This window comes from Labrus bergylta, chromosome 22 (assembly GCF_963930695.1).
Source record: "Labrus bergylta chromosome 22, fLabBer1.1, whole genome shotgun sequence".
NCBI classification, from domain to species: Eukaryota; Metazoa; Chordata; class Actinopteri; order Labriformes; family Labridae; genus Labrus; species Labrus bergylta.
Genome location: NC_089216.1, coordinates 4,254,450 through 4,274,324, shown reverse-complemented (window position 1 = coordinate 4,274,324; position 19,875 = coordinate 4,254,450). Strand labels below are relative to the sequence as shown.

Here is a 19,875-nt window from a genome sequence, read left to right as displayed (position 1 = left end):
AGAAGTTCAGATAAGATCACATAGATTGATGTTCTTTAATATCTTTTTTTAAGTGTACCGTTCCGACTGGGATTTTAAATTTTTGATATAGATATGAAAGTGCTTTGGTCTTCATCTAGCATTCATGTGAAAGCCGATGCGGATCACCCACTGTGCCCTCTTCCACTCCTGCTTCATATCTTTTGACGCTGCTAGAAGCGCCTTTTTCAGAGGAGATGTTTCAAACTCGGTTAAAAAAGTCTGGGGGTTTCTTTGAAGAAAATGTCTTCAAAAACAGCCGTATGAATACCATTAGCTGGTTAACAAATCAACTGGTATTGGTGCAAGCCTTAAATATAAACATAAGGAAATATAAGAGCAATATGAAGCACACTGGAAGTTTGATTCCCTTTGAAGAAACATATTCTAAAGCTGTAGTCATTGCTTTCTTATGTAAACTGTTAGCAGCTTAAAAAGACTGTAATGTGCAAAGTGTTAGTACGCTGATGATCCCCAGTCGTGCAGCTCTGGGAAACCTTATAGAGCAGTAACACCACATGCCTTAAGAGACCTGAAACGACTTTACCTTAAATCACCCGATAAGCACTGGGCTGTAACTCTCAGCTCTTAACTCTCACCTTGGAGGCCCGCCTCTCGTTCTTTATGGCCTGCATCATCCCCCGCCGCCCACTGCAACCTGCGGCGTCGCTCCGCGAAGGCCCCGCTACTGGTGAGCTGAGCTGAGACGCCACTTCAGAGCTGGGGATGATGCTGAGGCTGTCTGGCGTGGAGACGCTGAGCAGCATGACGGGCTCTGCGCCTTTAAGACAGCTTAAGGTGTTCCTTCTGCTCTGGAGAGGCGGGGGCTTTAGCTCTGTGGGAGAGGCAAATATAGAGTCAAGGATATAGGGGTGCAAGTAGATCAGACTTTTCTGTTGTCAGTAGGACTCCTTCCAACTTGGTTACCACATCAGATTATTTAACAAACAGTATGGTTAGCCCCGTTTTAAAGACTTGTCTTGGGATTACATTTGTTATGAGTTGACACTATACAAATAAAGATTGAGATGATTGGTTGAAAAAATGCTGCAGATTTTTTCCCTGAAACAACAATTATGTGAGTTTTCTTTTTAAACAGGGTTTTTTTTTTAAGGAATATGTACTTTGAGCAGAGGCGTCATGCCCATTTAAAGTATGGAAGATATTTGGCAAATAAGCTATGAAAAAATTACCGATTAGGATGAGAGTCATTTTGCTTGGATTTTCAGACTGATCAAGAAATAATACCCATTTTGCCTTTTGAGTATAACTGTTTAAAAATGCAGAAAATGTTATAATTCTTCCCATTTTTTTTCTGAAATGGGCCCCTTGACCCCACTTTAACTTAGCCCCCCTCATCCCAGAATTTTGGCTTGCATGACGCCCCTGACCTTGAGGAATAACTTTTGCCAATAAAATATTAAGCCTATAACTGTCAATTTTGCCAGCTAGCTATTAGATGGTTCTTTTTTCGTTACCCATGACCCCGGAAACTGCTAATAGTGTGCTCCTTAAACAGATAACATCACCATCCAATCACTTCCAAGCTAGCATTTCTCAAGAGTGGAAAACACAAACAGAAAATCAGTCATGCTGTTTGAGCAACTTATTTGTTTAATTTAGTTTTCTTTAAAGCTTGTGGAGAGATTAAAACTCCTGAATGAGAAGAGAAAGATAAAATACCAACATAAGGCACTTCAGAAGGGTTATTAAAAACCAACGCCAATAATTGTTTTTCCCTCCATTCGACAGTAAAACAAACATATGGGTATTTCTGACTCCTTGATTAAAAGTGATTTTTTTTTTACCTTCTGAGTCTGAAGGAGCAAGTGTGTTGATCTGAGGAATGCTGAAGGTGCTGGTAGGCGGCTTTAAAGTATTTGACATTGCTGGTGTGTGCAAAGGCTGCTGGGAGGAGGTTTTCGATTCGCACAGGAAGACAGTGGCCTGCCTCTGAAGCACCTGGGGAGCAAAGAGAACGAAGAAAAAAGGAGCAGGAAGAGGAAGCGCTTATTATTGTGAAAAGAAAAAATAAAGTTTAACAGAGGATAAAAAAGTGTTTGGAGGGCGCAGACGGCCTTGACTACCTGAATGGTGAGGCAGTATGTCACCACCATTATGACCAGTGGGATGAAGAAGGCCACGAAGGAGCCAATCAGCATGAAGCGCTCCTCGTTGAGGACACAGCTGCCGTTGACGAAGACCTTGTCCTCGTTGTGGAGGCCGATCACCGGGATAGGCATCGACACACCTTGAGACGGAGAGATGAGGCGCTGTTAAAAAATAATCACTTGTCATATTTCATTCAGGACCATCTCTTCCTGTTTTTTTGCAAAACACGACATTGTAGTATTGATCGAGAGCCCCCTGGTGGTGGAATCTACATATTGTACCTTTAACACCCTCAATATTGTAACATAACTCGCTCTATGATTACAGGGAAACGGCGCCCTGATCTTCAACACAATCCCAAACATTCCCTTGTTTGTTTGAAGGTGACGTAAAAATTTCACAAATGCAGAATTATTTCTCTGGAGATTGATTTAACTGTGAACTATTTAGTCAGACAGTAAAAGTTGTTTCTGCTTCATTTTATGGTTAAATTGACTTTAAACCAAACACAGGGGACATTTTGCTCATTTAATCTAAAAATCCTGGCTGTAAATTGCTCAGTTGTTTCCACATAACGATCACAAGACACATTGGATTTTTCATTAAAAGCCAATTACTTCATTTTCCACCAATTCTCATGTGATTAGGTGTCTTCATGTTGTTCAGACCACATTTTCACTATCACAAGGGTGAGAAGTATCAGCAGCTTAACACACATTTAAAATTTAAATTTGAAAGCTCCACCTGCTATAAATCAGTTTACAACTAGATTCTTTCATTGTGTAATGGATGTTCATGGAGTTTTAATAGCTGCTTTGGTGCTGTTAGAGGAAACTGGCTGACAAAAGACTGAGGTGAGAGTGAATCTGTCGAGGCTGAGCTGGTTTGGTGACCTATGATAATAACGCTGACTAATGTGCCGCTTCGGATTTCAAAAAGCTTTTCTGTTCAAAGTGCTCACTGACCTGGACTTGGCTGAGAACACTACACACACTGAGGACAAAAAACATCTCCAGGTTTTCTGCTCTAGGAGTGTTTCACAGACAGGACATCTCAGTCCCCCGCCCCCTCAGTGTGGGCTGATATAATTCATTTAGAGGGAAAGGCACATCATTTTCTCTTGCACAGCTGGTGACCGGGCCGACATCAAAACCCAATTTGGAGCAGAGGAGCTCCCTAATGCAATCGTTGCAAATGACTGAACTCACACTGCCCCGAGAGGATGAATTTGTTTGCATTAATTGGAAACATTTTCTTCAGTCGATGTCCGAATAAGTTGAGATGTGAAAACATTTCTGACTAATGAGTCCAGTCTACTAATGGTAGAGTCATGATTCATTCACACAGTTTCAAACGGTAAGTGCAGGAGAATTAAATGAGTTGGTTCACCCTGATTGTATAAAAGTAGCATCCTGTAAAAAAGTAGAGAGGCACCGATTGGGAAAATCAGGGCCAATACCGATAATTTAGCAGATTACCAATTCCACCATTTTCTCTCATGTTTGACAATGAAAACCAGTCAGATTTTGTTCAACAGGTGACTTCATCTGCCCAATAAAAAGCATGATCTCTGAATCAGTAATTAGGTGTACTGGATGCCAGCATTCAATTGATTTGGCACAATAACAATAAACAGTGGCCACTGACATCGGTTCATGCCACGTTATTTGCGGATGTGCCGATGTCTGCCAATGGGGCGAATATTGACCAACACCAATGCTGAACCGAGGCATCCCTAGGAAAAAGTATATGTTGTAAGCTACCTATTTTGTTATGTCTGTCCTTGACATTTCCTGAGTCGGATTTGACGTAGGCCAAAAGTCATCAGTCGTAAGCAATTGGGACCAGCAGTCACACCAAAAGTTCTAAAGCTGCATGTAGGGAGCTGCTTTGTGCTTTCTCCACTGGAAAGAAACCCTGCAATCACAATTTCTCCGCCGGTATTCTCCCTAGTGGTCACTCCATGTTTTCTCCATTGGAAGGACTCTCTTGAGGCATCTTTTGGGGTTTCTCCACTGGATGGTCTCGCTACAGAGAAGTTATTCAACCTTCAACTCCACTTTCAAAGCACCTCACCAGGAACTATGTTCAATAATCCCCGCTGCAAGGACACACATGAGGGCATTCTATCATAATTAATCCATTGGAAGAGAAACCTGGTAGGAACAATCTTGTTTTCTCTCTATTGAAAGGTAACCCTAGAGAGCACCATTATTTATATTCCATTGGGAGGACACCAGAGGGAGCATTACTTTCGTTTCTCCACTTAAAGGGCAACAAAAAAGGGCGCTCTACCATATTTTTCAATTTGAAGGACACCCTGGACGTCACTCTTACATCTTTTCCAACCTGGCAGAGCACCCTACTGTTCATTCGAAGATGTTTTTTTACATTGGAAGGACACTCTTGAGGCATCTATTAAGATTTGTCCTCTGAAGCTTCGATTGTGTATTCGCCATGGAAGGACACATTTATGTTTTCCCCCATTGGCAGGACACCCCAGAGAGCCCTTCATCACATAAACACATAAGACATATAAACAGCACTTTACGACCCCTTTCCTACCAGAAGGGCATTCAAGGGAAGCAACACTTTGTTACAATTTCTCCACTGGAAGGGAAACCTAAAGGGCACATGGTCAACCTGAAAGGCGCCCTAAGGGTCACCTTATCACATTTACCCCTTTGGTAGGAAAATAAGGCCCCATTAGTCCACAGGTGCCAAACACAACAGTAGTAAGGACTTACTGTACATCACATTCACAGACGAAATAAATGTTCTGTTCTTTTGCATTTTGGAACAGTTTCTACTGGTTAACCAGAGAACTGGTGGCACTATATTGGTCATACTTTAAACTAAAACATGCAATCACTCCTAACACTTTGAATCAGAGGTAGAAATAGCATGTATATTGTATTTTTACACCAAACACATGTTTGCCTAATATTGTGTCATTTAAAGTGTAAATGCAGGAGATTTCATTCCCTCAGTGGGTAATATTTATCTGCCAAAGCCAAAGCCGCTCTCCTACTTTCTAACTCCACAGAGCTCACAACGGGAAAAATAACGTGGTATGCAAACGCACTGGCTCTGTGGCAGATCGCAGCTGGAGGTAGTACTGCCGGTGGAAGATTATTGTACCTGCAGAGGGAGATCAGGAAAATCATTGTATCAGCTGCTCTGAAATGTTTTCTTTGTGATTACGTCTATCTATTATAATCATTGTAGGCTATTCAGCATTAGAATATGTCTTTTAATATAGTAACACTTCGAGAAAATATTTCCATATGATTAGACTCAACTTAAAATAAAGACAGCCATTGCAAATTCACTGTAAATAATACAAATGCACAGTTCATTTAAGATATTTAGAGATTATGGGAACACAATCAGGGACTGGATAGTGTTTTATAACGTTCATGCTGCTATCATACCGGACACACGTCAGCAGGAAACATTCTCTGAGTCACCAGAGAGATTGGCTGCAGGATTCTTCTGTTGGATGTTTCCTTGTTAATCCTCCGGCATGGATCGCTGTAAGCTCTCTCAGACCTCAATCACAGGGGTCAAGGAAATGCCAACAGTAAAGTGGGCAGATTTGTTATCATTCAAACGTAGCCAGTTGTGTAGGGCTGCAGAGGAAAAGGGAACTTCAGATCCACTTAATCTGTTCATGCATACTACAATGTTGTTTATGTCCTGACAAGACCAAGTTTCATCTCGGTGCGGCTACTATCAAGTAGCCTGACAATCAATTCTTCAAAACAGACATTGATTACATGTGCCTTAGTGTCAGTACGATGGAGTTGGTGTGTTTTGAGAATTTTGGTCTGATATCCTGCAACTTAAATTGGATAATATAAGCTTGTGATAATACCCAACCAAGTGGGCAAACGTTTGTTTTACTGCTCATTCATTCAACTAATCCAATTCACTATTTCTTTCTTTTTTTAAAGGGAAGTTTATATATTTCAAGATTCAAACAATCTGGCTTTAAGGCAGTTTCAAAAGGTTTGCTGAACAGATGTTCCCAGGGTAGTAAACATGTCTGCCAGGCGGGATGATTTGCTTCTGAATGGAGAGAGTAATTATAGGTTTTAACATGCACAACACAAAGGGAATAAATAATTACATCCAGCTGCTGTTTTCCTCATGTAGACCAGTCAGGTGAATCTAAAGGAAAGCTGTGATTCACCTCAGTGCTTTCATCACCTTAAAACCATTGGGGTCACGAAGGGAAGGTGAGAATAAATGAGAGAAAATGGGGAATAATGAAGGTTATTTTCAGCACTGATTCCACTGAGACATGGCCTGGCATGGTCATCGGCTGCTTTTGCAGTCTAGATGGACTTCTCAGCTGCCACGTTGGTTAACTCAGCCCTTGATATGCAGAAATGTAGACGGCTTAAGCAAGACTTGAATGTGTCGGAAGTAACATTTAATCAAACAGCAACAACATGACTCCCTCCCCCACTCCTATCCCACAATCCAAAAACTAAGGATAAAATAACTAGATAAGAACAGGTACTGAGGAAACCTGACTTGGATATGTCCCAAATGACTCAAAGGCAGCTTTTTTGACAACTTCAATATAAGGTAATGTAAATGACCACTTGTTTGCATTTCAAATGTTATAGCGAAAGATGAAACGGTTTTGTCTAGATTGGTACTAGAGGTCTGAAGAAGGGGCAGAGGAGGGAAGCAATGAAAAGGCAAAGAAAGGCACAGAACATCTCTTCTGTTGGGGTTTCCTTTCTAATTCTTGATAACAGAAGACCCGGGAGGACCTCAGTCAGGCAGAACCTTCTAAGGCAGGCTTTCACCCAATGTGGGGTGGCATGGAATTCAAATGGGGTCATTGAAATGTATAATTATTGAAATATATTGGCACATTCTGCCTTAATTAAGCTACAAGATGTTAGCCAGTTCAGCAACAAACTACTCTGGGCTGTAGCCCATGCTGAGGGGTCTTGTGTTCTGAAGGGTCAAGAAATGCCATGCGAGGAAGTTGGCTCACAACCTGGTCTCTTTATGTGTCAATCATCTCCATCTATCAATGCTGCTTTTGAGAGGTAATCTCGTACATCATGATCACTTACTAACAGTAGGAAGAAGAGTTATTTCTCACCATTGGGTGCCACTGATGATAGGAAATATATTCTAAAAGAGCTTCATGGAAGGAATATCTCACTCTACACGTCCCTTTTTAAACGGATTGTACTTTTGGAATGGCTACCTTGAGGTAGAAATAAGATTTCTGTAATGTAACTCCAAGTTCACTGGGTTAGCTTTCATTATATCAGACGGGGAAAAAAAACAAGATTCAACTGATGGAAGAACATTTAGATGGGTACATTAAATGCTGGAACAATTCAGTGTATCCTGGGGGGCGGTTATGAGTGAATGCAATGACTTTACACGGCGCTATATTTACTGTGAGGTCAGAGGATGTTAGGCTAATAGTACACTCAGGTAATCTGTGTGTGCGTAAGTGTTTGTGTGTCAGTGTGTTGATGTGTGTACTTGTTAAGATACGGGGAGCCCTCCTGGGTCTTAAAGGGCACGAGGCAAGCCGGAGGTCAGACAGACAGACACAGAGAGGGCTGAGAGGAAAGTTTTAAAAGTCAACCCGATCCCCTTAAACACTTTACTCAGAGGGAGGCACTACTTCACCCCACAGGACACACACTCTACAAACTGATTACCCCGGGATATGACACAGTCGATAAAAATGTTCTAAAAAGCACAGATGGGAGGATTTGGAGACCAAATGATTGTGCAAATTTAAAGAAGTAACTTTTTTATCTATTTAAAAGTTTAGTAAAGCTATATGAAAATCACACGTGTCTGGGGTTTCCACAATGCTCGTCGGTGACTACAAACAACACATCGACCTCGCAAAGCCTGGTTGTACGGCTGCTATTTTATCACACATGAGCAAAACGGGGTCCACATGAACGCTCAATGCACCGTTGAGTTGAGAAAAAGGAAAGCAGACGACCAAACAGGATTTCTAAAAAGAAGACTTGCATCAGACAACATCAGACGGCTTCTTCACATTATTCATGCATCAGAATCAAATGAGGTACCTGCTGCGGTTTTTATCTTAGCTGCGCAAAAGGCCTTTTATAGGGTGGGTTGGGATTATCTATGGGCTGTTCTTGAGGAGTTTGGATTCTGTAGAAAATTTATATGTATGATAAAAACGCTTTATACCAATCCTTATGCAGTCGTTCAAACAGATAACATCCTGTCTACACCGTTTCCCTTACGGCTCGGTACCCGTCAAGGTTGCCCGCTTCTCCACTCCTTTTTGCGTTATCACTGGAACCGTTGGCTCAGGAAATTAGACTGAATAACCAGATATCACCTATCAGTATACAAGATACAAAACACAAAATCTCCCTATATGCAGATGATGTATTATTGTTCTTCACTAATATTTCCAACTCATTATCTTGTATATTAGAAGTCTTTAGCAAGTTCAGTAAATTTTCTGGTTATAAAATTAACTGGGATAAATCTTTACTTATTCCTCTAAATGTTTCAGCAAAGCAGCTCTCCTTACCAGCTATTCCACATATACAGTGGCATGACTCTAGCTTTATATACTTGGGTTTGAATATAACCAAATTCTCAGACATATCACATGCAAACTACGATAAACTTAAAGCTGAAATTTTATCTGATATCCAAAGGTGGTCTAGTTTGAAAATGACATTGCAAGGTAGATAGATATTCAATTGTGAAAATGAATATTCTTGGCCGACTGAACTTTCTATTTTCCATGATCCCTTTACCTCCACCACCTAAATACTTTGACGATTTACAAGCAATGATTTCTAAATTCATCTGGGATAGCAAAAGACCTTGCATTAGGTTGAAAACACTTCAACGTTCAAAAACCACTGGAGGTCTTGCACTTCCCGATTTTAAGCTTTATTTCTGGTCCTTTCAGATTAAATCATTAAAAACATGGTGTAATGAGGAAGCCACTACATCTTGGCGTCAAATAGAACAGGCACTAGTCAAACCACATAGAATTACACGTGATGTTTTGTGGGATGAAACCTAGAACAGCAGGTAGAGTGTTTGGACCAATTATAGGGACCTCACTGCAAATCTGGTCGGATGTTCAGAAATATATGGATTGTGATATTAAGTTATGTGACCCCTCTCCAATATGGTACAATTACAATCTACTACAGAACTCTGGCTCATTCTTCAATAAAAGCTGGGCCGCTGGGGGAGTCCATAGACTCAAAGATCTGTACAGCAGAGATGGCCTGTTTTCATTTCAACAGCTTAAGGACCGATATTCCCTCCCTAGGTTTTCTTGGTTTTTGTATTTACAATTGAGATCAGCAATTCGTGCCCATGGAGTTCCATGGGATTTACCTTTATCCTCTCATCCACTGGATACTTGGATTAACCCCCAGAAAAAGACTACGGGACTAGTGTCTACCATATATAACGATTTAATCTCCAAAAGTGCCAAAACTCTGGGGGTGACCACATCCTGGAACCGGGACCTTGAAGGACAGAACCTTGTACTATACTGGGACGTTATTTGGACCAATATATTTATTTCATCAAAAAATCCAGCACATCAACTCATTCAATTTAAATTTGTACATAAATATTATGCAACACCATATAGGCGCTTCAAAATGAAGCTTATAGACCATCCAAACTGCACTAAATGTAATCTTGACGTTGTTGGTACATACCTCCATGTTTTCTGGGAATGTCCTTCAGTTTCCACCCTTTGGTCTAAGGTGACTAAATGTCTTGGAAAATATCCTGAAATTCCCAGTTCCCAAACAGCCCTCCCTACTGTTATTTAATGATGACTTTGCTCTCAGGGATAACACCAGACTGGCCTTTAGGAAAATTATCTTTGCAAGCTCAACTGCGGTAAAGAAGACAATAATACATTCCTGGTTCTCTGTTAAATCTCCATCGATAAAGGAATGGTTTAACTATTTTAGAGACATCTCTCTTATTGAAAGATCATTAGCTGTAATGATGAGGCACGGGCATCCACTTTACAGGCTTGGGATTTCTTTATTTCAACTCTTTCAGATCCACTTTTTCTTGAACAAATATAACCGGTATTATAAACAAAATGTAGATTTACACTTTTTGTGAAATTGTTTGATTGAATTATTATTATTATTTTCAATCTGTTTATTTGTTTTAGTTTTATTTATTGAGCTGTGTCTATAGATTTTATTTTGTGTGCATATGTGTGTATGGGTATATATATATATATATATATATATATGTATGTTTATGTGTATGTACATGCATATCATAATTTCATTCAGTAATTTTGTCTTTGTTTCAAATGTTATGTATAGTTTTCCTCATCAAGGCAACGGCGATCTGTAAATAGTTTGTATGTTTGATGATGCTGTCTTTGGTTTCTGTCATTGAAGCTCATGTGTTTAAGCATCTTGTGTAAAATTTCAATAAAAAGTTGATCACAAAAAAGAAAAAGGAAAGCAGTAGCTCGGTGACAGGCATCCGTCCATGGCAGACGTGCCGCTCAAACTAACTCCAAGGATAAAAACAGGGGGCCGTCTAGTGACACCGCTCCACTAGTCACTTAGCAACACAGCATGTCTTAAAGGCACGTTCCACAATTTCAACTGTTACATATTAAAAGCTGAAAGCAAAAGGCATGATAAAAGTGCTATGCAAATCTAGGCTATAGATCCTATTGAACTGACCCTTTAAATCTCCATCATGTCTCACATTGACTCGTAACCTTCTGTTTGCATCTTTTAATCAGCCTAGCTCAACTACTTTAGTCGAGAGCCTTAAAATTCATCAGCAGAGGTGCTCCGGCATCAAAGGAGAAAAAGGTGAGGAGTGTCTTCAAAATCAATCTGTTTTCCCTCTTGACAGAATGACTCTGAAGGGCCCATTCATGCAAATGTGGCCATGATTGATTAGGCGTAATCTACTTGATGATGTTTGAGACTCATCAAACTGACTCTTCTCGAGGAAGTGTGAGGGATGTGTTTCTGACCTATAGATATAGTCCAGACGGCGGCGATCTTCATCATGGCTTTGGTTCTGGAGTTGAAGCGGCTGTGCTCGATGGGGTTGCGGATGGCGACGTATCGGTCCAGGGAGATGGCACACAGGTGCATGATGGAGGCGGTGGAGAACAACACGTCCAGGTAGATCCAGATGGGACACAGAGCGCTGGGGAGGGGCCAGGCATAGTCTGGGGGAAAGAAAGAGATTGAGGGGAGAGAAGGAAGGAAAGAGGTTAGAATGAAAGAGGAAGTCATAAAGGCGTAATTATGACATTTTCTCCTGTAAGTGGGAAATTTAGGATCTTCTTCAAATTATGATTAGTGCACGCTCTACAGTGTACTATGACACGAGTGGAATAACCCTGTTTGAGAACCTTTTGCTGCATGATCAGGTGCAAGCAGGGGCATGTCCAGACTTTTTTGAGTGGGGTGGCCCAACTGGGGTACTGACTTCTGCAAGTTTGTGTGGGGATTGCCTGTTAGAACACCGCCCCAAATACTTGATTTAAACATAAGCCCCGCCTCTGACAAGGCAAACAGCCAATCATAGTTTAGGATTTTGGGGTGGCACCTGTTTTACACCCTATGATTTTGACGGCATCACATTGCATTGGTTTAAGATGGATCTCTTAATGTTTTATTCACTACAAAGATTATTGCCCAGTCTACATGTTAGTTTTCTGGTTTCCTAACCGATTTATCGGCCGGGCGTTAATATCGGCCAATATAAGCATATCCTGTGACTATGGGTATCGGCTAATTTTATCATAGATATGCGCCGATATTACTAGATTTATTTACCAGTCATAAAACATTTAATTTCAGTTTCATTGTATTACACTAGCAGTACTCCGGAGTGTCAAGCGCTGATGAACGTAGATTGCGCAGTTACTTTCCAGTTGAGTGATTGTTATACTGTACATCTATTCCACAAGTGTTTGAAAACTGCATGTGAGGGATCAACAAAATAAATGTGTATACCTATATCTATCTATCTCTAAAGATGGAAGATAGATCAAAAAGAGATATTGGCCAATATATCGGTATTGGAGTGTGTTTTTCCCCAAAATCGGTATCGGCCCCAAAAGGTCCAAATCAGTTGGGTCCTCGTTTCTCTCTGCTGCTGTATCTGCACTGTTGTTTTTTTTAAAGTCAGTGATGTGGATATGTCCAATCTGTTCCGAGCGCTCGACTGACTAAATGTCATCAGGCCCAGCAGAGTCTGAAGGCTTTAGATGCACCAAGCAGAGGTCGACTTAACTTTAATTAACAAGAGGACCTCACAGCACATTACCCGGATCCCACGAGGAGTCAGGGTTAATGCAACAGTTTGATTACAATGTTTACAAAGGTTTGAAGGTGACACCATGACCGTTATGATGAAGATGAATTACACGAGTGGACATGTCTTTGGTCGGAGATTAAAGGTGTAGATTAGTTAATGACATGTAAGCATCGGCAGCAGGGTGGTGAGTGTTTGTACGTTCCTGTACGCTGGATGAACACGGTGAATATTTATAAATGGAAAAGATGAGTCAAGCTCTGCTGAGTCTCAGGCTTTGTGTGATGGAAGTGTTTGTAGCTTGTTTTGTCAAAGACTCAAGGTTTGATGCCTCCTGCTGACTTAGATTAAAAAACTGACAAGACAATGAAAAAAGGATTTGACAAAAGGGGAATAATGAATACCAACGTTGATTAAGGCAGGTTATAAAGATTGACAGATTGTGTACTACAATGCTACACCCACACAGGGGAATGACTCATTAAATCACATTTAGCATCTGTAAAAGATGTAAAATGTGAGACACAGCCTGTACATATTATTCAAATGAGTTCTATACACCTAGAATCATGAACTTGGAGCTCTCGGGTACAGTTACAACTGCATATTTTCAACTTGTTTACACTGCAGCAGTGAGAATGTTAGCTTGCTGACATTAGCATTTAGCTCGAGGCAGAGCTGTGCAAATGTGAGAATATGGTTGTATATGTCGTCTGTGTGCCATGTTTTTATGCATATCTATGAGCAGATTCCTTTAGAGGCTTTTGCTGATTATTTCAGGGGTATGGAGAATTTTAGATGTCATAAAACAGAGGGAGGAAATCTGAGAATATACCATTTTATTGTTAGCAAACAGTGTTGCCATACATGTTAGCCAACGCTAGCTAGCAAGTTGATTTTGGCCGACATTCGACATACTTTTTGCCAAAGGATAACAGTTAAAAATTTAAAGGTTGAAAATCTCTTCACACACCAGAGTGAGTGTTATACTTGACATAACACTTCATTAAACCCCAGTAAAACAGTCATTTAACTCCCAGCAGGAAACAGAAGCAGACATTTTTTTTCCATCCCCCTCGAGTCAAATCCTTCTTTGTCCCGCTCCACAGGGAGGTCAAAAGTCCCAGCGAGTGACAGCGTGATACCCTGTAGAGCTGGTTTTGACTCAGTGTCTTGGCTCATCGCTCTGCAGGAGGGAGCAAGCTTGGGTCACGGGGAATAAAATCTGTCTCGACTATCTCAGAACTGGGCCAGTGGGACGCCATCGCCGCAGCAACAGAATAACACAGCAGGGAGCGTTCACACTGAGAGACTAATCGATTCAATGGGTTAACCTTTGCTTAGACTGGGGTAAATTAATTAGCTTAATTGGCTAGTTGGCTGCTTGGCAGGCTTAAATGATAGCATGGCGCTGTTTGAGCCTCCAGCAAAGAGGGGTACACTGGGGAAAAAAGAAGATATTCAAGCATATGGCTGCAAAAAACTTCAAAATATGATATATTTTCTGATTATGTGGAGTTCTAGAAATTGGAGGTGACTCGTGTGAAATACAGAAGCAGAAAGCTTTAAAGAGGACTCAAAGCTCACAGCTTAAAGGAAATATTTTCCTTTGTTTCTAGAAGGTCCCCCCCTCCCCCCCCTAAAGTCTAACTTGTAAGGAATAATATAAAAATGAAAGTGAAATGTAACTGAAGGTGCTCCTCTGTTTTATTTCCAGCTGTGTCAGCTTTGTGAAGAAGCTGCACACCGCAAAGTCTCTCTGTCTTTCTTCGCCGGCAGCTATTTCTAAGAAGTCGTTTTCTACAGAGGACAGGACCTGAGGAAAAACACACAAACACATGAACGCACGCGCACACACATACACACACAGACACACACACGTGTTCACTTCTTGTTTTTATTTATAATTCGCAGCATGAGCGGGACATACGTAATGCATGTAGAGTGAATCACACACTTGTTTGTATGTGTGTGTGTGTAAAGTAGGAGGCAGCTTGCACAAGTTTTCAGAGGACAAACATCCATTGGGGCTACTGCATGATGACACACACACACACATGGACGAGGTGTTACTCAGCTGGCTCAGGGGTGTGTTGGATGTGTGATGCATGTGTTTATGAAATGCATCAAAAACATTCAAACGTTTTGTAATGAGGGAGATTTTTAGGAAACCGGACTTCAAGAGACTGAAATGTGTTGCATGAGGGGTTTCAGGTGATGAATCTTTTGAGCGCAAAATCATCAATGGAGATGCCGAGCTATAATGTAGCATGTGATGGCTGCAATGGGCCTCAGTTTTCATGTTTGTCCCTATAGAGCACAGGGGCAGGTCAGTTGGATCCATTTGGGAGTGTCCTTCATTAGCATATCGTCGTTGTGTGCCATTTCAAATGAAATGTATGGATTGATGTGTGGATGTATGTGTGGGTGTTGATGGATGGGTGGATGGATGGGTGGATGGATGGGTGGATGGATGAATGGAGGAATGGATGGGTGGATGAATGGAGGAATGGATGGATGGATGGATGGATGTATGGATGAATGGATGTATGGATGAATGGATGGATGGATGGGTGGATGGATGGAGGAATGGATGGATGGATGGATGGATGGATGGATGGAGGAATGGATGGATGGATGGGTGGGTGGATGGATGGATGGATGGATGGGTGGATGGAAGGATGATGGATGGGTGGATGGGTGGATGGATGGATGAATGGAGGAATGGATGGATGGATGGATGGATGAATGGATGGATGGATGGGTGGGTGGATGGATGAATGGGTGGACGGACAGACGGACAGACGAACGGATGGATGGATGGGTGGGTGGATGGATGGATGGATGGATGGATGGGTGGGTGGGTGGGTGGACAGACAGACGGACCACTGGATGGGCGGACGGACGGATGGATGGACGGATGGATGGGCAGATGGATTATACCTTTCATGCGGCCATTGATTAAACTCTTACATTTTTTTAAATGGTTTAACTTAGTCGTAAAGCTGGCAACACTGATGCCAAAAAACGAAAGGAATGCAAACAACGTGGAATCCTTCGTAGACCTGAGCATCTCATTTCTGCTCAGCCTGAGCGGTCTACGTAGCCTACAAAGGCAGGGACCTTCAAGGATGCTACCTTCTGAATTGGGACCGCTAATGTTTACAGTGTGACTAGGAACACGAGAAGTGGGAATGAAGTTTGAATTGAGGGATGACATCTCAAACTTTTGGGAGTTAAATATATCAGAGAAGAAACAGCTAACAGGTCAGATGTTTTTTTGCCATCTTAAGGAATCTTTGTTTCTGAAAGTTAACTGAGTCTCCATGAGGAGAATCTGTTCTTCTTCACATTCTGAGCGGCTGACAAGCCACTGAGGACTCGGCATTGTTCAATTTACCGCATTGTTTGAACGTAACGATCCCTTTTTTTTTTCCTCGCTCTGTTTCTCATTGTATCTCTTATTACAGCCCCTCTGTGTTTGCAACGTGCATCCCAATTCATTAAAGCAAAGATGACACATCTCAGATTAATCCCCTGTCAGAGATGTGTGTTCGTCTATGTGTGTATGTATGTGTGTGTGTGTGTGTGTGTGTGTGTGTGTGTGTGTGTTTCTGCAAGTGTGTTTTGTCAGGGACTGTCTGTTTCCAATTTGGGCCCCATGCAGGGAGATAGCCTTCAGTGATAACTTTGATTGAGTTGGCCTTGAAGGTCCTTTACTCCAAGGCTGTGTGTGTGTGTGTCTGTGTGTGTGTGTGTGTGTCTGTGTGTGTGTGTGTCTGTGTGTGTGTGTGTGTGTGTGTTATCCGACAGAGTCTAAAAGATTTAATCTCCTTCTCTCCTCCTTTTCTCCCATCTGAGTTTCTTCATCTTCCTCTTCTGATCTAGTTGTACGTAACACCATATTACTGTGCTTTAAATATTCATAGATGTGTTATACGTTTTCTTTATGATTCTAAGAACGATGTAAGGTGAGATATATTCAGTCATGCCGAATTGATGTCACACACCAGCAAACATGAGTAATAATCCTCGCTTCATATATTATCAGTGTTTTATTATCACTTCAACGTTTCATCGCCAAGAAAAGAGCCAAGTAAGGGGAAAAAAAGCAATTGAATGTAAATTATAATGTTACCTTATCTCTCTAACGTCATGTTCAACATCACACTTTGAATAAAGTCGTAACGAGATGAAAGTTCGATAGTAAAATGGTTGTGGAAAGGCATTCATTTTCCAGACACGTCGTCATTACAGGAGATCAAACTACAATTTCTCTTACTCATTTTTCTGTGCGAAAGCAAAGTCGGGAGTATAGCAGAAAAATAAAATACTGCTCTGCTGTTTATTTAGAATTGAACACTTTTTTGAAGCACTGCTGGTTTTGCTGAGGGTATAAAAGACCACTGTGTAATATTAAGGAGTTATGTTTGTTGGTTTTTAATAGACAGTGGGCTGCGCTGTGGTGCAAAGTAAAGACTGTTGCCTAACAAACAGAAGGGTTGAATTACTGTGGGACAGGAGACCTTTCTGTGTGAGGTTACTTGTCTCTATGTTGGATGGATGGATGGTTGGGTGGATGGATGGATGGGTGGATGAATGGATGGGTGGATGGAGGGCTGGTTGAATGGATGGATGGATGGGTGGTTGGTTGGGTGGGTGGATGGTACATTGTATTTTCCCTGTGCAGGGCTTTCTCCCACATCACCTTATCTTTCATACATGCTGAACACTATAAAAAATGTCCAACCATTAACATGCTACACAAGACACTTAGGTCATCTGATGAGGTAACCACTATGTGTTAAGCCCAGTTGAGGTCAGGACAGACATCGGAACATTTGTGACATTTTGCTGAACAACATGATCTGATCAACATCATTAAGAACATTACTCCTGTCCAAAGACCATTTAAAGTCATATTTGTTTTTATATTGGGCCATTAGGAAGAGCCAGCCTATATGTGTGTGTGTGTGTGTGTGTGTGTGTGTGTGTGTGTGTGTAGTTGTGTGTTCCTTTGCTTGTTATTTTGGAAGCTCAGACTCCATCAATTATATTTAATCATCGTCCTGGTAATGCCAATTAAAGAATGTGTGCGACAGCAGACTGAATGTGTGTGTGTGTGTGCTGCTAAAATAAGTTGCTTAATTACAATCAGCATCATTTTTCATCATGATTGCCATCGTCATCATAATCATCATCATTATTATCCCCGTGTACTGAAGGATTTACTGTCGACTTAAATCGTATTTGAACATTTTGTGACCTGCCTGTACTTTGTGTTCCTTCAGTGTTTTTTCGTCTAATGCTTGGCCCTCCATTTGAATCCATGCAGTCAAGTAGCAGTATGATGGATAACAGGGCAAGTGTAGATCCATACTCTCAAGGGTGTGTTTAAAAGGGACTTGTGTTCTATTGCAAGTGTGTGTCCATATATATGACACTTTGTGTGCATGTGTGTCCCTGTGTGTAGCAGACAAAGGGAAACTACAGTCCTGTCAATGTTTGTTTGTGTGAAACATTGATTATTGTCTGAGCAATCAGCAGTAGCTTGAGCCAACAGACAAATATACAGAGCAAGCGGGCGAGTGTGTCCATTGACCACACACGAGCCATTAAGCAGCAATCATCCTTTTTTTCCCGTCCTGTTTAGTATTCCTGAAGGATGATAGCTACAGAGCAAAGACTCACATATATCAAGTTTGGAACATGTTTTTTTCTGAGGATACAAAACAGCTGCAGGGCCAAATGCTGAAAGGCCGACGAGGTTGTAAAGACTTATGTACTCCATATGTGTAGATCAACATGAAAATGTTTTCATCAGCCCGGATTAGTGATCCTTTTGATTGATTGCTGGCCTTTTCAGGGTGTGCCGACCTCTTGAGACCAAAACAGCTGGATTACTTGGATGTGTTGATGACTTTCCTGAACCATTTCTTAATCACAAAATCTTCCATTTCTTCAGTTTTTTTTTACAACATAACCTGAATTCCAATACGAAGGACAACAGGATGAGGATCCTTGTTGATGCAGATATGGAGGCAGCTAAATGTGTGCAACATTTCCAAAAGTGGGGTCGCTGGTGGCGCAGTGGTTAGTGCGCGCGCCCCATGTATGGAGGCTTTGCTCCTCCAAGGCCCAGGATCCAATCCCAACTGTGGCTCCTTTCCCGCATGTCATTCCCTACTCTATCTCCCTGGTTTCTGAATCTATCCACTCTATCAAATTATTGGGGTTCTAATTGCTTCACTGTTTGTTAAAAAATACAACTCATTCGTTCTGCTGCTTTACTTCCCTGAATAATAACACTTCTCCAGCTATCATTTACTATCCATAGCCATGTTTCAATTCATATTTCTATCTCTAACCCTGGACCACTGATCTTATTGACACTCAATCAATGAGGTGTAAAGACTGGGTTCTTATTGGGTTCTTGACTTCCATTGATCCACACTTGAACCTTTTCACCCTTTGTTCATGTTCCCATCTAGCCCCTGATGCTCAGTAAGAAGTCGTCGGCATGTCAAACAGCTATAGGAACCAGTTTCACTCACTGCTGTATCGACATTTTGACGCATTGCGAGCAGTTTTAAAATATATATCACCCTCTATGTTACCCACACGGCGTGCTGACACACTTACAAAAAAAAAAACTGCCAAGAAAACAATTAAAATGAGCACAAAACCCAATTAAGTCGGATTTAACCCATATTTGGCCTGTCGGGATATCATCTGTTGACTTTTCCCAATCTGTCATCCTCTGCTGTCACACTGCTGAAATGGTACAAACTGTCCTCTCAGACAAAACCGTTTGGCTCATACTCCGTCACTGTTTGCATCCAAACTCAGTTCATCAAAATGTTTTCTCAGACTGACACAGAATGACACAATGTGACACCGGCTGATAACAGCTGAATACTTCTCACATTAACAGAAATCAAATGTCAAATCATTCAACACCGACCGAACACAAACACCTTTTTGCAAATTTGTTTGCCTGTCACATAGTTGTCATGTCAGGATATTAATATTTGGGTGTCTCTGCTGTCAGCAGACTGGAGGGAAGTATGCTCTTTCACCGCACCCCTCCTGTGCCCCAAAGACAAATGTTGAATGACTGAGATCCCTTTTCAAGCTAGTTGCAAACCTAAGGACAAAGCCTGTCTCTCTACTGCATCTCTCTGTCTCCAGAATAAATTCAGTAAGTCAAAGCTGTCTTTGTAACACTGGACTGACTTTGTCTCCTAGGGAAGCAAGCTTTAAGACAAATAACAAACCCTATCCTTCAAGTTGCATCACTTTAACTGTGTCCTCTTAGGCCACCTGAGGACATACGACTGATCTCTGAATGGTAAATGTACTTGAGCTAGCACAGCTCTTGTCTAGTCTTCTGACTACTCAAAGCATATTACC

The 19,875-nt window shown here is 41.4% G+C and overlaps 1 protein-coding gene across 1 annotated transcript in view; it reads right to left on the bottom strand.

Annotated features, from left to right (window-relative positions):
* The window catches only part of htr2cl1 (5-hydroxytryptamine (serotonin) receptor 2C, G protein-coupled-like 1), a 127,843-nt gene that overhangs the window by 5,618 nt on the left and 102,350 nt on the right, over positions 1-19,875 (bottom strand). The window contains exons 5-8 of the mRNA XM_065950714.1: positions 11,168-11,368; positions 2,106-2,269; positions 1,827-1,980; positions 618-853 (exon numbers count right to left, since the gene is read on the bottom strand). Of these exons, the coding sequence (XP_065806786.1) occupies positions 618-853; positions 1,827-1,980; positions 2,106-2,269; positions 11,168-11,368 (755 nt within the window). The remainder of the gene's footprint in view (positions 1-617; positions 854-1,826; positions 1,981-2,105; positions 2,270-11,167; positions 11,369-19,875) is intronic.